Genomic DNA, 19,597 nt, shown 5'->3' with positions numbered 1-19,597 from the left:
CATCCCTGCATCTCTACAATCTGTGCTGCTTTGAGCCCACTGAGCTTGGAAAGGAGTCTGCACTCAATGCCAAGCATCAAGAGGTAAGCTGGGATAGATCCTGCTCCCCCTTTAGATATTTCTGTAGAAAGGTTTTGTGATTTTCCTTTTTCAAGCAAGCTGGCTCAAACCTCTGTCATGTGCAAAAGGAAAGGCCCAGGCTGTGTTGAGTTCAAATACAGTGGAGAGAAGTTAGCCCTATGTCTGAGAAAACCCCAGTTCAAAATGAATCATCCCTGTGAATCTACTGGCTGCTTGGCAGCCAGATACAACAGCTGTCCAAATTTAAAATGGAAAATTCTGTCCCAGAGCTCTGGAAAACATAATGGGAATGGCATTTGCAGTCAGACCTGCAGAGCTGGGTGAAAAAGCAATGGGAATGGCATTTGCAGTCAGACCTGCAGAGCTGGGTGAAAAAGCCAGCTACCATTTAGGAGCTCTGTGGTTCACCCACTGATGCTTCTTTTATTACCTGTGACCAAGTCAAGCTTCTAATAATTGCAGAGGATAAGATGAAAATTAATCTACAGCCAAAGAGCTGTCAACATACGTGATATTTTAGCTATTTTATCCATTGGATGGATATTCCCAAGTACAAAATTACCAGCTCTACAGTCAAATCTTTCCCCAGCTGGAGGAAAGCAGCCAGGCTCTGTAGACGTCAGGGACAGGTTTGGAATACAAGACCAATCCTTCCTAAAACCTTTGAGTCCATATTCTGCCTTAGATCAGCAATAGCCTATGCCCATCCTATAGGATACCCTCATCAGTCCTCAATGGCAAGGTAATAAAAAAAAATTATACAACCAAAAAAAAATCCCCAAAACAAATCACAAAGGTTAAAAAATGACTGGATCCATTAAGTGGAGAATTTCAGTTCCCTTGAACTTCAGTTCCATTTTTCTTTGCCTCCCTCTCCAGGAATGTGAAGCTCTTCTGACTAAGCTGGGCTCTGCAAAACACTGATATGTGTTGCATGCCTGGGTACTGTTCTGCACTGCCTTCATTCTCCTCCAGACAAATGTCAAAGAGGATGCAGCTGCACCAAAATGTAGGGAGATTTCTCTTTAAAAATAAGTAATTTTTAAAAGAAGACATATCTCTACTAGTCTATGATTTTATGTGGGGGCTGTGTAACAAGTGGACTACATTTAACTACCAAAATATTCAGACTTCAGATATGAAAGTGTTTTTAATTTGGGGAAATAGATTGGTTATTTCAAAATAACCTATTTATTTATTTACTTTAAAATAAGGTGCATTTCTCCCTTGTCTTTGAATTTATTCTCAGGCCTCAGTTAATGATATCTCATATTGAAAAAAAATGTTTGTAACTCTTTGTAACTGAAGAAAATCAAAATATTTTGTGCGCTATGCTATTTACCATCATTTAAATATTACAACATGCAAAAACTCCATGAGGAATGAGACAAGGAGGAAAAAAGCAATATGCACATGTAAGTAACACACATATGTGTTTGCATGCATACATACAGTGAAAAACTTCATAAACCTAAATAAATTATTTGCTGTAATTAACATTAAATTGAATTTACAGTTTCACAAAACTACCATAATTTAATACTGAGCAAGGATTTGTCTAGAATCATCTTTCTAAGCCAAGTCTTGTGAAACAGATGAAGCCCACACAACAAAAGGATTGAGATGTCATTAATGTCTGACTGGTTTTGTGGGGGATGGTTCTCTGTGGGTTTTTGGTGCGCAAATTCTGAGACATGTGGTACATAATATCCAGAGAAAGACATGCAAGGTCCATCCACCTCCCAGCGAAGGAGTCAGAAAATAATTCTTCTGTTAAGAAACAAACTATTCAGCCCAACTACATTCAAATGCATGGAGCTTGCCTGCCCCCACGAGTTCACAACTGGGATGCACATGGCAAAGAAAACTATTCATAAAACTATTCAACTATAAATAGTATATATTTAAAAGAAAAAAAACAAAAAAATAACAACAATCAGAAATTTAGTACTCCATACCTTTAAATTAGCACATTTGCATTTGTTAGTGGGTTTTCTTCAAGCAAAGCATGCTTTTTCAAATCACAAAGATTTCAGTAATTTTATTTTACAAGTTTGCAATTGAAAATACTGGAAAAGGTATAAATACTAAAATATTAACCTTTTATCTCCCCTTCTCAAAACAACTATCTTAATTAAGAAACTGATTTAAAGGATAATTCCTTCAACTAATACTTATAATAAGCACAAAATCATGAAATCTGTTCTCCTCTGGAAGGAATAAAGCTAAGAGGAATTCAGTTGCATGTGGTAAAAGGCTGGTTTATTTATTTTACCAAGATCAAGTTGCTAGATGCCCATAGCTCCAGACAAGCAGTCCTGGGAAATCACAGGCAGCTGCATGACAAACAACAACAGCAGCTTTAACATTTGGATTTTGTGGTCTCTCTTATTGGTTGCTAGAAAGATGCATCTGACCCAGGGACCTCATCCTGTGCCCATCAGCGTAGATGAACAGCACCAAGTTTATACAAAATTAGTAGCTTCTCTACTACACAGATGTCATCAGGTCTGGCTTTCCTGGTTACAACATAACCCATTTTCCTTAATAAGAAAAAAGTTCCTCTAAGAACTTCCTTAATAAGAAAATAATAAGAAAAAGGTTTATCTAAGCCATTTAAAATCTTATGTCTCCAAACAGCAGTAATTCTCTTGCATTCTTCTGTTAGCACCCAGGATCCACAGACAGCAGTCTGACAGTGAAGAAAAATTGCACTGTCTTTGGGATTTACAGATAATTCTCAGGCTTTTTTGTCATTCGTGCATATTTATTCCACACTGCAATCACACTTGGCTGAGAAGATGCGATGTCCCCCAACAGCATCTGCCCCTGTGGCCAGAGGAGATTTCCGCTCTCTCTTGGTGGGGGTTGTACCCTCACTCACACATAGGACAACTGTGGAATCCTTTAAACCCTTCAGGGAAATCCCCAGGGCCTTGCCTTGGAAGAATACGCCACAGAGTCTCCACCTAGGCTGAAAGAGAAGACTTCCCCCATGGAGCCTTGCATCTCTCCCAGTTCCTTTCCCTCTGTGTCCCAAATTCTCCTTTCCCTCTTTCCTCATTGGTTGTGGTATCCCTGGTGGCCAGCCCTGTCTTCCCTGCAGGACAGTGCCCTTTGCACCATCCCTGTGCCCTCAGACCACTGGCACTGACCCCTACTTCACCCTGTGCACAGCACATGGCTTGATGTTTCATCCCTGATTTCCCTTCCGCGTGCTAGAATAAACATTCACTGGAATTTATAAGACCCTTCTGCCTCTCTTTGCTGAGCTGGCCATGGCAAGTGTGGTGTGAGGACTTGAGTGCTTTGCCTGAATGCTTGGACCCAAGTGGCTTTTCCACAGGAGATACTTATTGGGAAATAGGCAGCAGCATCCACCATCCAAACCCCACGCTGCTACAGGCAACCAGGCTGCTCCCCTGCCTGTGCCCAGCAGGCATCCAGCCACACATCCTTGCACTGCTCAGAGTGGTCCAGGGGCTCAGTGAAGAGATTTGTGGCCCAAACACTAACCCTGGGTCCTTCCCTGCTCCAAGTTATACCAGAGGAGATGTCTCCCACCACCACACACTGACTGGAACATCTCAGCACATCAAAGTGTCAGTGTGAAGAGTGCAACTTTGCTGAGTTGCAAACCTCGGTGGGGAGTGCTCCATCCTACCTTCAGGAATCCTCTTTTCAGCACAGCCCTGCGTTTCCACAGCCTAGCACCCCCAACACATGCCATGGCATGGAAATATGGAATGCCTTCTTTATGGCAAACAGTAGCTTAGAACTATGAAAGCCTGCCTATGGGAAAGATCCGATAGGTCACGCCCCAGTGAGTTCCTAACAGCCCCAGCATGAGAGAAAACTCGAGGGATTTCTGGATTTTTGTCTCTGAGGTTTGAAAAGAGATTTGCTGCTAATGCTCACATTTGCAGAGCACAGTCTGAGTTGGCATCAAATGTAAGTTTTTCTGATTAAATCTAGAACTACATTTACAAAATCTTGTCTTTCACAGATTTGTAAAAACTCCTGGCAGATTAAAAACCAACAAACAAACAAAAAAACACAACAAACAAACAAAACCAAAACAAAAGCAAAAAAAACCTTCCAAAACTAAAAGTCCCAGACTGCAAGAAAGCATCCCTGCTAGACAAGGCTGAAAACCACTCAGAACACAGGAACAAAGTGTTATTTTGGGGAGGATAAAATATCTCACCAGTAAGAGCCAGAAAGGGAAATATTTACAGTGCACTGTATAACAAACCATAACATGCGAGGCAAATTAAGTAACCCACAGAGGTACCATTTAGGCTAAACATCAAACATCTGCTGGCATTCAACTGAGAAATGGGAATTTACAGCCAGAGCAGTTATTTCTACTGTTTCTAAGGCTGAAAAAATTGTGTCCATGAAAGCAAGTTGTTGAAAAACTTTGGTGAGCAACTGACATCTGGTGTGATACGGGTGCCCTCTGCTGCCAAATATAACATTTCAGTTACCAGCTTTCTTTTAAAATGAGATCCCAATGTACTCCAAATAATATCAAGACATATACAGGGGGGAAACCAAGTATTTCTTTCTGCAGATGAATTATAAAGAAAAGCAATCCTGACAGACATTCAGTATTACTGTAAAGAGAAGGTCTAAGTACTCTGTTAGAAACCCTTATGTGGGATTTCCACATTGAGCTTCATACTGTAAAACAATTTAAAAGATTCATCTAATAAATTAAAACAATCCTTTGTTTATCAACAAGCAAAGTGAAGACTTCGACTAGTAAAATGGAGCCTTTGTGGGTTTGGTTTTGGTTTTTTTAAGTTTATTCTTAAAAAATAAACTAAAAAAACCTCAATTTTCAGATTTAATTATCTCCATATAGATTCAGAAAAATTAACTGTAGAATTAACAACTGGCTTGCAGATTGCAACTCCTCCAAATGCCAGTATAGACAAATAAAATAATTAGTTACATCTTAAATATCCTCATGAGTTCATTTATATATCCTTCACTTCCATTCTCTTTTTCTTTACTTTTACTTAATGTATTTTGCTCACCTTTCTCACACAGCCTTCAGCACCTTTCTTGTGGTTGCTCTGCCTGAGATCTATCAAGCAGCAATGTCCACAGTAACATCAGGAAAGCAAGATGTCAAAAGCAAAGGGAAGCTTGAGAAAAATATCTAAATTACTGGTAAATCTGGTTGTGCCACCTGCAGTTCAACTTGTCTGTCACTTTCCATTTTTAAACTTTAATTTCAGATACTTTAAAATTAAGTGATAGAACAGAATACCTAGCATTTTCTTTCCGTTCAAAAGCCTTAGCAAGTTTTAGCAATTATTTAACCATTTTTAGGAATGCTTTATTAAGCACTACATTGCTCTAACTAAATCAATTTTTACATAATTGTTTGTCAAAATCCTAGCCCACTCATTCCATACAAGGAAAACTTCTAAGACTTGCTCTTGTGTAAGTCTTGAAATTCCTTTTGAACATGGGCTGCACTTGGCTGCATTATAAATACTTAGGATTAACTGAATTTAACAAACCTCTTTGGAACACGCTTTTTCTGAAGATGTTGCCTCTCCTGAACATTCCCTGGCCCACCTTCCAGGGTTAGAGAAAAAAAGCAAACCAGGAGTGGAGTGGAAAGAGAGGGTAAGTAGAAGGGCCCAGAGAATAGTGAGAGTGTCAAAGTCAGGAATTTGTGAGTGAAAAGGTTTAGAAGAAGTGCAGGAATGCTAGGGCAGAAAGCAAGACAGTGCACACAATATTAATAAAATTCACAAGCATTTCAAACATTCACATCAACTGAGATGTTTTCACTGTTTTAAGGTCAATATTACTTGAGGTCCTGGGCTGTTATTCCCAGTGATTACATCATGTTCTTGTGATACTCCTGTACACAGCAAGAGGATTACACAGGTAAAAGTTACTCTGTGAAAATAGAAATTCCAGAACTGTGTTTTGTCTCAAATACTTCCAAATAAGTGTTTATGAATGTAAATACAGTCATATGAAACTTCAACTCTGTCTCTTTACTTAAAAGATTATCAAATACTGACAGTGACAGTCACTATTACAACGATATTCTTTCTTAACACCAAGAAATAAATATGCACGATTAGTCTTTATCTTCCAAAAGTTACCTGGAAGGATAAATCAGAAATGGCTTATTTATAAGATAGCTATCGAAAGATTTTCCTTTCAAAACTAAATGACAGGAGAATGAAGCTCGCAAAGAGCGGAGAAGAGCAACCTCTGGTGGCCGTAAAGGTAAAACCAAGAGGAGAAATCCAATGTACAGTCCTGTCTTATCCCACTGGTCCAACATTAGGGGAATTTCAGTGGGAAAGGGCAGAACTTGGGGTTTTTTTTAACCTGGATGTACCATCTGTGAATTTAACTCTGCTAAATAAAAGGATACTCAAATCTTATTAAAGCTATGTATTACAATGAAAGGAGAGGAGAAGAAGAATCTCCTTTCTGGCAGAAAGACATGGATTTTGCTGTGCTGAAAGGTGCTTAATTATTAGTTGACACTACTAAATAACAAAGGGTTTTACTTTAGAAAGAGCTATATTTACATAAAGAAATATGGCAACTGACCTGAAGGTCTGGCAAAACAAAAGCTCAGCAAAACAAAATCTGTTCAGAGTTGGTTTTTTTCCACAGCAACAAGTGATTTCACAAGTTTTGAAATAGTAGATGGAGAAAGAGAGGGTTGTAGGAGTAGGAAGAGTGGAGGTGGATGCAAAACTACTAATAGCTTTCAGTAGTACAGACAATCTGTCATCTATGCTATTCTACCATTAAGCCAGTGATTAAATCTTATCAATCTAAAATTTAAAAAGGATCAGATCTAAATTTTAAAAAGATCAGATCTAGTTTGGCATATATGCAGCATTGTTCTAAAAATGTTCCTCTGCCACTGCCAAAGCCAACAGGAAAATCTAAACATAAGGATTCATTGTTCTTATTATAGTTGAAAAGCTTTCCCAAATGATAAAAACCAACAATCGCCACAGAGTATCATCTACCAAAGGAAATAACAGGGAGATGAGAACTAAATAGCTGCAGACAACAGCTCACAATCTTTGCGATGAGTTTTTCAGCATTTTAGACCAGTTCCAGATTTCAGTCTCAAATCACAAAATCTCAGCTTCCTCTTCAGGGCTTTCATGCTCCTACAACTCGTAACATTGTAAGATTTCAAATATTCAGGCCTTCCTTTTTTTTAGGAAGAAAAAGGATGAACATCCTCAGGTCTTCAATAAGAATAGCTAAGTAAATGCATCACATGGTGTTTCCTTCTGTCCATCTCCCTCTCACCCACTCTCCTAGAAAAGTTTTATCCTCCCTAGCCAGACAAACTGGTACCATTAATCCAGATGACTAGCTGGAACAAGGGGGCTTCAGAGATCCAGCTGACATTAGTATTTCATAGAATTTAAGGACTGGTCATACTCCTGCAGGGTTTGGCATCCCAACTGCATCCCAGTCTTGCCCTGTGTTAACTTTTTAGAGCCCAACTCAATCTACTGCTTAATTGACTACCACTCATCCATACCATGCAAATGACCTAGAATTGTGCCCTGCCATTTCACTTCATGACTTCACTTTGACTCTTTATTTTCTACCTGTCAATAATAAAGGGTGAATGATCATCACACAACAACCTAATTCTTTATCTACTTACTTTCTATCACTGCAAATCTGAACGTTTTTTGAATACGCACACATCATCTCCAGTAAACCTGTGACTCAAATCTTCAGTCAAATAATTTGTCATGAATGGTAGGTTGCAATATATCAACAGTTGAAGTTAAATTGTCCAAAACTAGGTTGGGACTATTTCACAGCCTAGAATTACAAGCAAAAGGTAGCACCCTATCTTTAGGAAAAAAAAAAAAAAGAACAGTGGTTAAACTATTTGAATCAGAACCCCACACAACAACAACAACAACAACAACAACAACAACAACAACAAATCATTTTCCTATAGATCAGTTAAGAGGTGGGGCTCATTGTGCTGACTATTACTACAATTGCAACACTTCCAGCATTTCTAGATGCTGTTCCCAGTTTTTAATGTCTTGGACAGCATTTATTAGGCAAGTGAAATTTTCACACTGAGACAAATATTAATATCTGGTCCATGTGCCTAAACGTAGTCCATCCATTTCTGAAAATAAAACACAGGAGAAATGCAATTTGTGTCTGTCTTTAGAAAGTCCTGACAACTTTCAGTGCAAAAGTTAGAAATGGCTGAGCAGGCTTCATACTGATGGAGGAACAAACAGGGTTAGGGGAAGAGGTGGAGAGAGGGATGCTAGGGAAAATCCAGAGGAGAGCCACCTCACAAGGAGAGAGTGAGGGTGTAAATTCAGGGAGAATGAATGAATGAATGAATGAATGAATGAATGAATGAATGAATGAATGAATGAATGAATGAATCAATCAATCAATCAATCAATCAATCAATGATGAGTGATCACACATGCTGGAAGGAGATAGATCCAGCTGATATCGAAATGGAACAAAGAGCCCAAGGGGAGTGGGAACTCAAAACCAAAGACTAGGGAAAGAAATTGAGATAGAAAGGCCAGAGAAGCTAAGTTGGAAAGCAAAGCATGATAGCACAGCACAGGGAGCCTCCAAACTACCAAAGCTCAGTGAATAAACCCAGAAACAGCCTAAAGAGGGAGTTAGCAGAACACAGAAAGGGGGTGTGGTGTGTCAGCCTTGGCCAGTAGCTATGCACACACCCAACTGCTCACATACTCCCCTCTTCAACAGAGCAAGGGTAGGAAAAGGATGGAAAAGCTCACTGGCCAAGATTAGGATGGAGACTGTTCCATCATGGGCAAAATAGACTTGACTTCTTTAAAGTCAATTCAATTTGCTGCCAATTAAAGCAGATTTGAAAAGTGAAAACAAACACTAAAACAACACCCTTTCCCCATGTTTTCCCAAAACTTAAACTTAATCCTTCACTCTCAAATCCTGGGGCAGGGGTGGGACACAGAGAATGCCATGAAAATGAGAGAGGGGGAAAAGAAGCTCTCAAGTGAGCACAAGGAAATGACACACAGCAGAGCTCTACTAGGTAGGTTGAAGAGGACAGAAATTAAAGGCTGGGGTAATTTCAGTTTGTGCCTCTTGCAGGTAATGATTACAAGGTATTAATTACATTATTGCAAATTATTTTCCCAATAACCTCCTTTCAGCAGAGTCAAGGACTCCATCTGGAGAATATATCAGGATGTCAAGGAGGTTACTGTGGACAGTCAGCTCATGAACTATTCTGAGACAATGAGAGGCACCACAGAAGAACCTATGAGAAAACTCTTAGTTCTTATCTTCAAAGTGCTACTCGGATACTGTGCTGTACAACAAGGGATTTTTGGAAAAGATAAAGATAAAAGACCTAAGATAAAGTAGATTAAAGATAAGTAGCTTAAGATAAAACTAAGTAGCTGCTCATCTGAGACATAAAGAAGATAAAAATACAAGTCTGAAAGAAATCTTAGGACCTCCTCAGGCCTATATTTTGCCTAAGGCATGGTTTAGCTAACTCTCAACTGTTTTTGAAGCTTCTTTCCAAAACTTTCTGGACAAATCCTCCAAATTAGCAGTCCTGGTGCTGCTTCTCCTCATATTAGAAAGTTTTTCAATGTCTAACAAATCAACTATGCAGCCATTTAAGTCATCCATCTAATTATTCATGCCTTACTTCAGACTGCTCCAAGCAACCTTGGTTGTTGGTGTTTGGTTTTTTTTATTTTCACACAGTCCTCACGTGCTTTGCCTCCTGGCCCCACCATTGTGAAATATATAAATGCTTTCATAATGAATTGATCTCACATCTAAAGTTGTGGCAAATTTTGTCCCCAGCATTCCAATTAAAAATCTCTCCTATAAAGGAATTGCCATCACTGCCTTTTACCTTACACATGGTCTCCTCCCTCTCAGCATTGGCACACACACTTGAGATTTCCACAGCATTTAGGCTGATTGGCTAAAAAGGCAATCTTTTTAAGTCTACTCTTGTAAGACATCTCATCACTGCAGGAGCTTCACCCTCTGCACACAACCTGGATTCAGTCACTCCACAAGCCACTCCAGAGTTTACTGACATAATATAATGCTCTATATGATGCCTAAGAAATGCAGAAAATGGTCCCAACAGTTCATATTTTCTGAAAATATCTTTCCAGATAAATCCTAGCTAAACATTCAACTTTTTTTGTGCCTACATTACACAGTCTCTCTTATCCTTTCCCACAGACAACATACTTGCCTGCAGATGAAATTCTTTCCAGGTGTCCTAAATGAACACCATTGCTCTCTGTATGATTGCATAAAATGACATTATTTCTGTTTCTGTAATCCAAAAGGTCATCTAATTTGTGAATGACATGGTGATTCTTCCATCAAATTTCTTCAGCATATGTTAACTTTCTTAGGCCACCACCACAAATATCCTGAAAGTCAAGCCCACGCCTGACTTATAAAGAATATCCCATCATTCTCAATTTCCCTTTAACTTGTCACCTTCAATCAGAGAGTTCCTTACTGATTCCATATCTCCTTCATTAATCCACATTTAGTTTTCCTACACTAGCAAATTCCAGTATAGCACAGCAAAATTACGGAATCCCTCACTTTCCATGTTGGGTTTTTTCATTTATACAAACCATTTATATTTAATTGAAGAAAATCAAAACAAAACAAACAAACAAACGAAAAGTCCTCAGAAGCTCTACACAGTGAAAACTTGAGAAAAACCATTCCAGGATGAGATTATTGGAGTTGCTTTTTCCAATATGTTAAGTTTCTTATTATTTGTTCACAGCTGCCTATAAACAAACACATTCATAACAACATCTCTATAACAGTAGTGCTGTTTAAAGAATTATGATGAAAATATACAGGTTTATGAGGTTTCTTGTAACTATTTTCCACCCCAATTATAGGAATTAAGCTTACTCAAAGACAAGGGGGAGTATTCAGGCTATTTAATTTGCAATTGACTCAGAAAATAATAAATAATTCAATGGGGTAGAATGTATCCCAGATCTCCTAATTGGGTCATTTTTGTTGCATTCATCAGCATTTCAATAAATCTCACAACTGTCTCATCTAAAAATCTCTTTACTTGGTCATCACAACCATCTGTGGTGGCTTTAGCTGAATGTAGGTTTTTAACTATGCAGTTTTACAAATTACATTGTAAGCTTCTGAAACCATGTCTCGACTTTGTCTCTTTTTCATATTACCTTTGTAGTGGGGCAAGGCTTTTTGATGTGGCTGAGGAAAATAAACAGAATTCTTGCATTTCCCATACAGAAGGAGAACAAGCAGTCCAGGAACAATTTAATAGCCAGACATGGTTTTACTCTCTCCCTTGAAATGAATATTTAATCAGCTCAAGAAATTGGCTTCCTGACCACCAACACCAGTGGAATGATGACAGCATTCCAAGTCAGACTCTTGTTTGGCAGGTTTCTTGTGCCTCACAGCTGAAGCAGAGGGGAGACAAACCTCACACTGCTCAGATCATGATCAGTTTGCTAATGTAACTCTCTACCTGCAGCCGATGGAAGCACTGAAGACATTTTATTGAAAAGAAGCAGATGGGGCGAAGGCAGCTGGGAGTCAGAACACTGCCCATGTATGAGGCTCAGGATGAGCAGCCAGATTTCACAAGGGATCCTGCTCCCTTTCCCAGCCCTGTGGGGAAGGTCATACTCCTCTTCAGCTGTTAAAAAAAGTTGTACCTGCAGTATCACCTAGACTCTTAGCTCAAAGTAAAGCTTCTGTACAAAAGTAGAATAACTCTCCTCACAGTTCACTGCTGACAGTTTTATTATTTGTACTTTGCCTCACCATACTGCTAATAGAATAACCTGTCTCCCATTAGGGCTCTTGCTATGGTGCTTCTTTCACAGCTTACTTTCACATATTGCTTCTTATCTCCCACTATGCTTCCCTACATTTTCTTCACCGCTTTAATCCCAGTTCCCATTCCCTCCTAAACTTTGCTCCCAATCCCCTTTTGAAAGGGTATCATAATCAAATTGTAAACAGTGCTGCAGTTACCCTTGACAACTGCCAGAGTGTTTTCAGTAGGCTTTCCAATGAACAGCTCAAATGGGAGTAATGAAGCTGAGGGATGAGTCAACAAAAAAAACCCCTCACACTGAGCTTCAAAGGCTCCTTCAAAGCACTGGTTTTGCTATCATGCTTGCAACCTCAAAATGCCAAGTTCCTCCCTTCCCATCTATTTACTTGATTACTCCTTACAGATACAACTACAGCACTGTGGTAGTTTTTTCCTCATTCATCAGTAATGAAAACAGCTATCAGAACACAGAAAGCTCTACCCAGTTCCTTTGAGGTTTTGGGAGAATTGAGCCCTGTGCCACAGAGCTGTGCAGAGCACTCAAACTGCACAGCAAGCTGCAGTTTGCACCAAGAGTGCTGAAAACCTCTTTGTCTGTAACTGTGGCTACTGCACAATATTCAGTGTATATCTGCTAGGCCCACAGTAATGGATCACAGGAGATATGAAGCATACCATTTTACCTAAGGAGAAAGAAAACTGCAAACTAACTTAGAGTAAGCAATAAATCAAGATATTAATTCACTGTACATGTGCATGCTCTGTTTCCAGAGGGGGAAAATACACATTAGAAGTTACTATAAATGCGTGCAACAGTTCAGCCAGATCATGCTCTGCTACCCAACTGGGTTTTGTTGGCAAGCCCAGAACTCCAATTCATCTCAGCCAGGGTAGAAGAGATTCTGCATCCCCTTCTCACAGACTGAAGGACTTTAAGCAAACAAAACGTCCTATGAGTCCATAGAGTCATACCTCAGATTGATTGTGCTCATAAGTCCATATTACTGCTAACAAACTACAGTGACATTACAGGGCTGTCACAGATCCATTTGGCAATGCCTGTTCATCCCAGATATCATTAAAAGTTAGATTCTAATGGTGGCATGTCATGCAAAACTACATGATTAAACTTCAGGTAGTTATTTCTTCCAGCTAGAATCATGGAACTGTTTAGGTTGGAAAAGACCTCTGAGATAATTGATTCCAACTGTGCTATGATCACCACTAATCTATGTCCCTAAGAGCCACATCTACACAACTTTTAAACACCTCCAGGGTCCATGACTAAACCACTTCCTTGGGCAGACTGCTCCAATGCTTGACAACCCTTTCCATGAAGAAATTTTATGAAAAATCCAATCTAAATCTATCTTGTCCTGTAACTTGTTACCTGGGAGAAGAGACTGACCCCCACAGGGGGTACAACCCCTTCCATGGAGTTGTAGGGAGCAATGATGTCTCTCTTGAGCCTGCTTTTCTCCAGGTTAAACACCCCCAGCTACCTCAGCTGCTCCACATCAGCCTTGTGCTCCAGACCCTTCACCTGCTTTGTTACCTTTCTCTGGACAAATCCCAGCACCTCAGTCTCTTTCTTACTGAACACTGGATTTGAGGTGTGGCCTCACCAGTGCTGTGTACAGGTGACAATCACTGCCCTGGTCCTGCTGGCCACACTATTGCTGATCCAGGCCATTGGCCTTCTTGGCCATCTGGGTACAAGCTGGCTCATGTTCAGCTGCTGTTGACCAACAACCCCAGGTCCTTTTCCATGTGGCAGCAGCTTTCCAGACACACTTCCTAAGGTATGGATCATGGCACAGGGTTGCAGGACACAGCACTCTGCCTTACTTAACCTTATACAGTTGGCCTCAATTATCCTCCACAGACTCCAGGGATCTCCTAGAATGTTTCCTCTCTACTATATCATATTTCTAGCTGACAGCCGGTAAATTCAAAGTGCCCTGTGAGAACAAGGGTTAGAAATCTTGAGACTTCTCCCAGTTGCTTAGGGAATATTTTGCCTGCTTCTTCATCCTGGTTGGATGGCCTATAACAGACTCCCACCATGAAATCTGCCTCACTGACCTTCTTCCTGGTCCTTACCCATAAACACTCAATCCTACTGTCACCATTACCAAGCTCAGGGCAGTCAAAACACTCCCTAACATACAAGGCTACTCCACTACCTCTACTTCCTTCCTATGCCGTGTAAAGAATTTATAGCCTCCATTCCAGCAGCCTGGCTTCTGCTAAAGCTGTCACTTGGAGTTAGCAGGGTTTCTGGGGAAGGGGAGGAAAGTTATTTCCTTTTAGGAAATAGACAGAAGAGCAAGTAAGAGAAGAAAGTAATGAAAAGATGTACTATAATGGATGCATGCACCCACATTCAGTGGATTATCACACAAAAATACTCACAATAAATCCAAGCTTTTTATAGTCTCGAGTGTACATAGATTTCCGTTTCTCCATGCTGCCGCTGCTGTTGTTAGGTTCAGATTCGGCATCAAATGCAATTCTTCTGAGTTCAAATATGATATCCCGCTGAGCCTATGTTTAAACAAAGTTAAAAAAATGATAAAGTGATCAGTTAAAATAACTGATCTCTCACTTAATTGAACAATACCACAAAAGGTGTTTCAAAACACGGTATTCCTGCCCACTGCCCAAAGTTTTTTTTGTCTAAATTCCCTACTTCATACTTGGAGAGACAGTCAGCAGGAATGACCTTGTGGTTCCCACTTTCACAAGTCCTCACATTTATGAGATTCACACATGGGGTACTTAAGTGTTGACTTCCAGAAGCAGTTAGCAAAGCCTCTGCCTATACAATTTTAACCACAGAAGCCAAGAGATCACACACATTTCAAATTAAGCTGGTGATTAAGCTGGTACTTAAGCACCTTGCTGGATGAACACAAAATGACTCAGCACTCTGCATTCATTTTGTTAACTATCCATTTTTGCTACTGCAGAAATAGTCAGGAGAGGAATTACTGGAGCTGGAAATGTCCCAAGACAGTGATAACCACACTACCAGCAGTATTAACAACACTGTGTTAGTCACTCTCTATGGAGATATGCACTAATTTACTGCATGTGCATTCCCAAGAGTCAAACTTTTCCATGTCAAACTTAGGAAGCATAAAATCCCACGGCATGATGCTCCTTATGTTTACAACTGTCTCACTCTCCCACCTTCTCCAAACTATTACCAAATCTTAAGATAACTTCAGCTTAAAAATGAAATCAGGTGCTTCCTTGTACAGGGCCTAAATGAGGGCCACAAAAATTAAAGAAACAAAACACATCATCCCTACAGCTCATTGACCCTGTGTTTAAATCTCTTGAATATCTTAGGGGAGCGTCACTTTTTGCACAATGATCAATATCAAAGTCAATGTCTGCCCACAGTGAGCAATAAACAAATGAAGTACTTTATGGGATCCCAGTAACAAAACCAGGGTTTATTGTTACACAATTTAACTTCAACTCTAGCACGCCAGATAGTTTCCATGTAAACATTTAATTTAGCTCTACAGAAGGACTTTTAGGAAGGACCATACACCCCTAGTGCTTCAGAGAAGGGCACAAAGGAAACAAATGCTGGACAGCTGCTCAGAGTTTCTGCTCAGGAAGACAGAAAATTCAGTTCATGGAACTACATGAAAATTCAGTTCATGGAACTACATGATAAGGAGAACTGCCTGGCCATTTTGTACTTTTGCACAAGCAATGAAATACCTAATGCATCTTACAACCAAAAATCACAACCCAACTTCACAGACAGAGAAAATAAATGAGTAATGTAAATGTTCCAAGCAAGTGGTTTTTTCCTCCTTGAAGAGCTTTTGGTACATCAGTGAGGAGTTGTTGTCTTCCTGCTAAGACCAGATCATGCCAGATGCTTACTTGGTCTTGTGGATCCATTTTTGTCATCATTCTGTCTTCCAGAAGGTTAAAGGTAAGTACTTGGAGAACATATAGCTGGTGTGCCATTTCATTATTGATGGCCCTCTGTGCCCTGATAACATGCTGCAAAGAAAGAGAGACAGGCTTTGGTGAATCAGAAAATTACAGTGTGTGCAGTCAGGGGTTTCCATTCCTAAGTAAGTGCTTGCTATGCAATAGTGTATCTATACTTCAGAAATGGAAAAAAAACAAACCCAAACAGACAAAAAAACCTCAAACACAAACCCACCCCCACCCCTGAAAATCAAACCAGGACTAGGACGACTGATTCAGATACTGTTTAAATAACTTGAAGAGACAGGACTTTTCATTACATAGGGTCTGTACCCATTCTGAGAAGTAGAATTAAAAAAAAAAAAAAACAGTGTTGAGAAGTCACTTCAAAGAAAAGATAATTCCATCCCAAGAGCTTTAGAGCTCTGTATTTTATTTATTTATTTTTTTAAGAGATTATATTAAGAAAATATGTAAGAGAGTAGCTGTCTGAGCAGAAAAGTATGCAGGCTGCAAACACAGCCAGAGAATACAGTGAATAGAATAGCAGGGCTCAACAGGGAGTCAGCATCACACCACAATCCTGCCTCTCCGGACAACTCCAATCTGTATGAGGAATACTGCTTAGAAATACACATTAGTAAATGATGTCCTGTACATGCAGAATTATCCCATTCAAAAAGCAAACACAAAACTGATGGACAATTTAAAAATCCCTGGTGTGCCAAAAACACCAAGTAGTTTTATATGGGAAACAGACCCAGGCCTCTAAACACAGCAAAGGACATAAGGAAAGAGTCGTCAAATAGGAGCTAGATATGTTAACAGATGTTGTACAGTTCCAGAGAATAAAAGAATCTGTCTGCCAAAAGGCATTGGAGCATTTTATGAAAATAAATAAATAATTATCCTTATGATGGTTCCAAACTTTTAAAGAACTCAAACAGTGTAAAAAGAGTATAAAAACGGGCCTTCTGAAATAAATTCTGGAGGTTTCATATGCAGTGAAATTATGATAGCAAATGAGAAAGTGTGAGGGGTTGTTTGTTGTTTGGTACGTTTACACTCACTACAGAGAAAGATTTTCCCTCATTCCATTGAAGATGCAATCTACTCAAACCTCAAAGGCAAAATCCCTGATTTTTCATGATAGCAGATGCAGTTCTTCAATATTATATTCATTAACTATTTCATTAGCTTTAATTCATGCTTCTTGTGTGCAAGTCATGATGAATTGTGTCAATCAAGACAGAATAATCAAAAGAACCAAAAAACACAGCGGGTATTTAATGCTGTATTTTCATGAAGAAATCACAATTTCTGACTGGGAAAACAACCCTTCCAAAAAGCAGTTTTGAACCCATTCAACCACCATTTAAACCTTATCTTCTATATTACAAGGCTTAAAAACACATCAAAATACAAAGGCAATTAAAATTTATCAAGACTTATGAACACCAAAAATGGAGTTACCTTTTCTCTCTCCTACTCAACAGTAACTTTCAGAACCATATACTTACAGTTAAGATGATGGAACGAAGCTGCTTTTGTGCCAAAATGTTTGCCATTTCCTGATTAAGTAAAAAAAAATAAAAAATTAGCCAGAAGCAGGTATTTTCATGTCATAGTTAGAAAAACATACTGGCTTAAAAGGTCTTACTTTTCAGCATTATTACCTATAATTGAAAGGAAGCAGCTTTAAGATTGTATGCATTATTTGAGGTTCACAAAGTCAAAATACCATGAGAAGAGAGACCAAAATAGTTAAAAATACATCACATGCTGAGGGCTTTGATGATCCAAAACCCATGGTGAAAGACTTCAGAAGAGACTTCTGTGGGTTCAACAGAGTATTTACATGCTGGTTCAAGTACAACCTTCCTCCACAAACAATACAGAAGAAAGCATGGACTGGAAGCCAGCCAGGACTTTAAAACAAGATGTCAAATAAAATGCTTATTTACTTTGATATTTCAGCTGTTTTAAAGTCAAGTGCTCTAATTTCCATTCAATAAGTCAGCCTACAACTCAGTACTGTTTCACTACAACAAATGATCATTCTCCCCTGTATTTTAGTAGCAATGTTGACGTTGCTCCACTCTTTTGTTTTAAATTAACTTGTCTTTCTAGACCTGTCTGAAATCACTGTCGAGGTGAATATGATTTTCCTTTAACTCTTAAGCAGCCGATCCCAACTGCATGCTGCAAACTCTCCTACAATGCATAGGAGGGAATATTTTACACACTTGGTAAGCATAAGAGTATAATCTTAACCATACCTACAAGAGCATGCCCTATTTTTAAGTTCCATGAGCTTTTCCATCAGTATAGAAATGTGTGTATGTGCTTTTGTGTGTGTGTGCGAATGAGAGATATGCTTGCACATGCAGGGCATTCCTGCTGAACTTTGTGAGAGCTGAAGACTAATGTAGAATAAATGCTAGTCACTTTTATTTATAAAAAGAAATCCCCATAAGACATAACAACTGAGACTGTAACATTAAACATATGAAGGATGGATGACTAAGACACACCTGCAGAAAGAGCGTACATAAAGCAAGTGTTAGGTGAGAACTTGCTCAGAAAAAGAAAATAATTCCTATTGTGAGATGGGAGGCAGTTAGAGATGTTGAACTCTTTCCCTCGTACCAGGTAAAGGGTGCTGCAACAGAACATGGCAGTGATAAAGAAGGAACAGGGACCAAAGACAAGAGAAACTCATCTTCAGGTTTTAAGCCTTTCTGGTTGCACAGGTTTCAATTGCACATAACAGCAAAGGAATGGATGCTATAGATGGTTCCATCTCTTCCAGAAATGTGTGGCTGAGCTGTAGGGGGAGTGCCAGGCACATGATACACTTCAATATTGCTTGGAACAGACTGGCTGGATTTTTTTCAAACTATGTACCCACTGCCAAAAGATTAACAGGTACAGAATATAGGATGGTATTTCTGCATTCAATGCAAAGAAAATAATAAAAAGGAAACTCTTCTAATTACTTTTTAGAAGATTTTCAAATTGTTACTTCTTTCTTATAGCAATCATTTTAAAAGCTGTTATCAATATACTGGGTTTTTGTCACTGGACTAAAATTGATTGAAGCATTCAAGAAACCAATTATTGCATCAAAATTAACTTTGTCTCCAAAAAGGCTATATTAGCAGCTAATAAGCTGCCTCTTCTAATATAAGTGCTGTCCTAGCTGATGAGAACAAGAATTATCTGACCAAATTTGCCATCTCATTTCCCATAGCAACGTCTCTGCAAAACATGCTGACAAAATTCCAAAGTGTTTCAAACATTCATAGTATCCTTTCAATGCTCAAACTCTCAGCTCTTTCCCAATAGACTTTTTCATTTTCTTTTTTTATTAATAACCTAGGTTTCTGTAGATGATTTGGTCCTTGACAGGGACAGAAGAAGACAAGCAAGCAAAGCAACCAGGGAGACCTCATTAAAAAGAAAAATCTTGGACTTAGGTTTTGCATTACAGAAACAGAAAGGGAAAAAAAGTGAGGGGAAAGAATTCAGACAGCAGTGCCAATTTAAATCCCTTCCTTAACTGCAGAGCAGCCATCCTCATCATGCCTGTAAGTCAGCAGCAGAGAGGGTGCCAAAGTTCCCAGAGTCATATGAGTTTTGGTGCAGCTTCTCACT

At 39.2% G+C, this 19,597-nt stretch overlaps 1 protein-coding gene across 6 annotated transcripts in view; it reads right to left on the bottom strand.

Moving 5' to 3' along the window:
• The window catches only part of LOC311161455 (engulfment and cell motility protein 1), a 199,370-nt gene that overhangs the window by 65,512 nt on the left and 114,261 nt on the right, over positions 1 to 19,597 (bottom strand). For all 6 annotated transcript variants that reach the window (XM_084219036.1, XM_084219033.1, XM_084219034.1 and 3 more), the window contains 3 exons: positions 17,461 to 17,511; positions 15,887 to 16,009; positions 14,393 to 14,524 (listed from right to left, as the gene is read on the bottom strand). In XM_084219036.1, the coding sequence (XP_084075162.1) occupies positions 14,393 to 14,524; positions 15,887 to 16,009; positions 17,461 to 17,511 (306 nt within the window). The remainder of the gene's footprint in view (positions 1 to 14,392; positions 14,525 to 15,886; positions 16,010 to 17,460; positions 17,512 to 19,597) is intronic.

Source organism: Fringilla coelebs, assembly GCF_963513975.1.
Source record: "Fringilla coelebs genome assembly, chromosome: 1".
Taxonomy (NCBI): Eukaryota; Metazoa; Chordata; class Aves; order Passeriformes; family Fringillidae; genus Fringilla; species Fringilla coelebs.
Note: the sequence above shows the minus strand (reverse complement) of the source record. Positions and strands in the feature narration are given on the sequence as shown.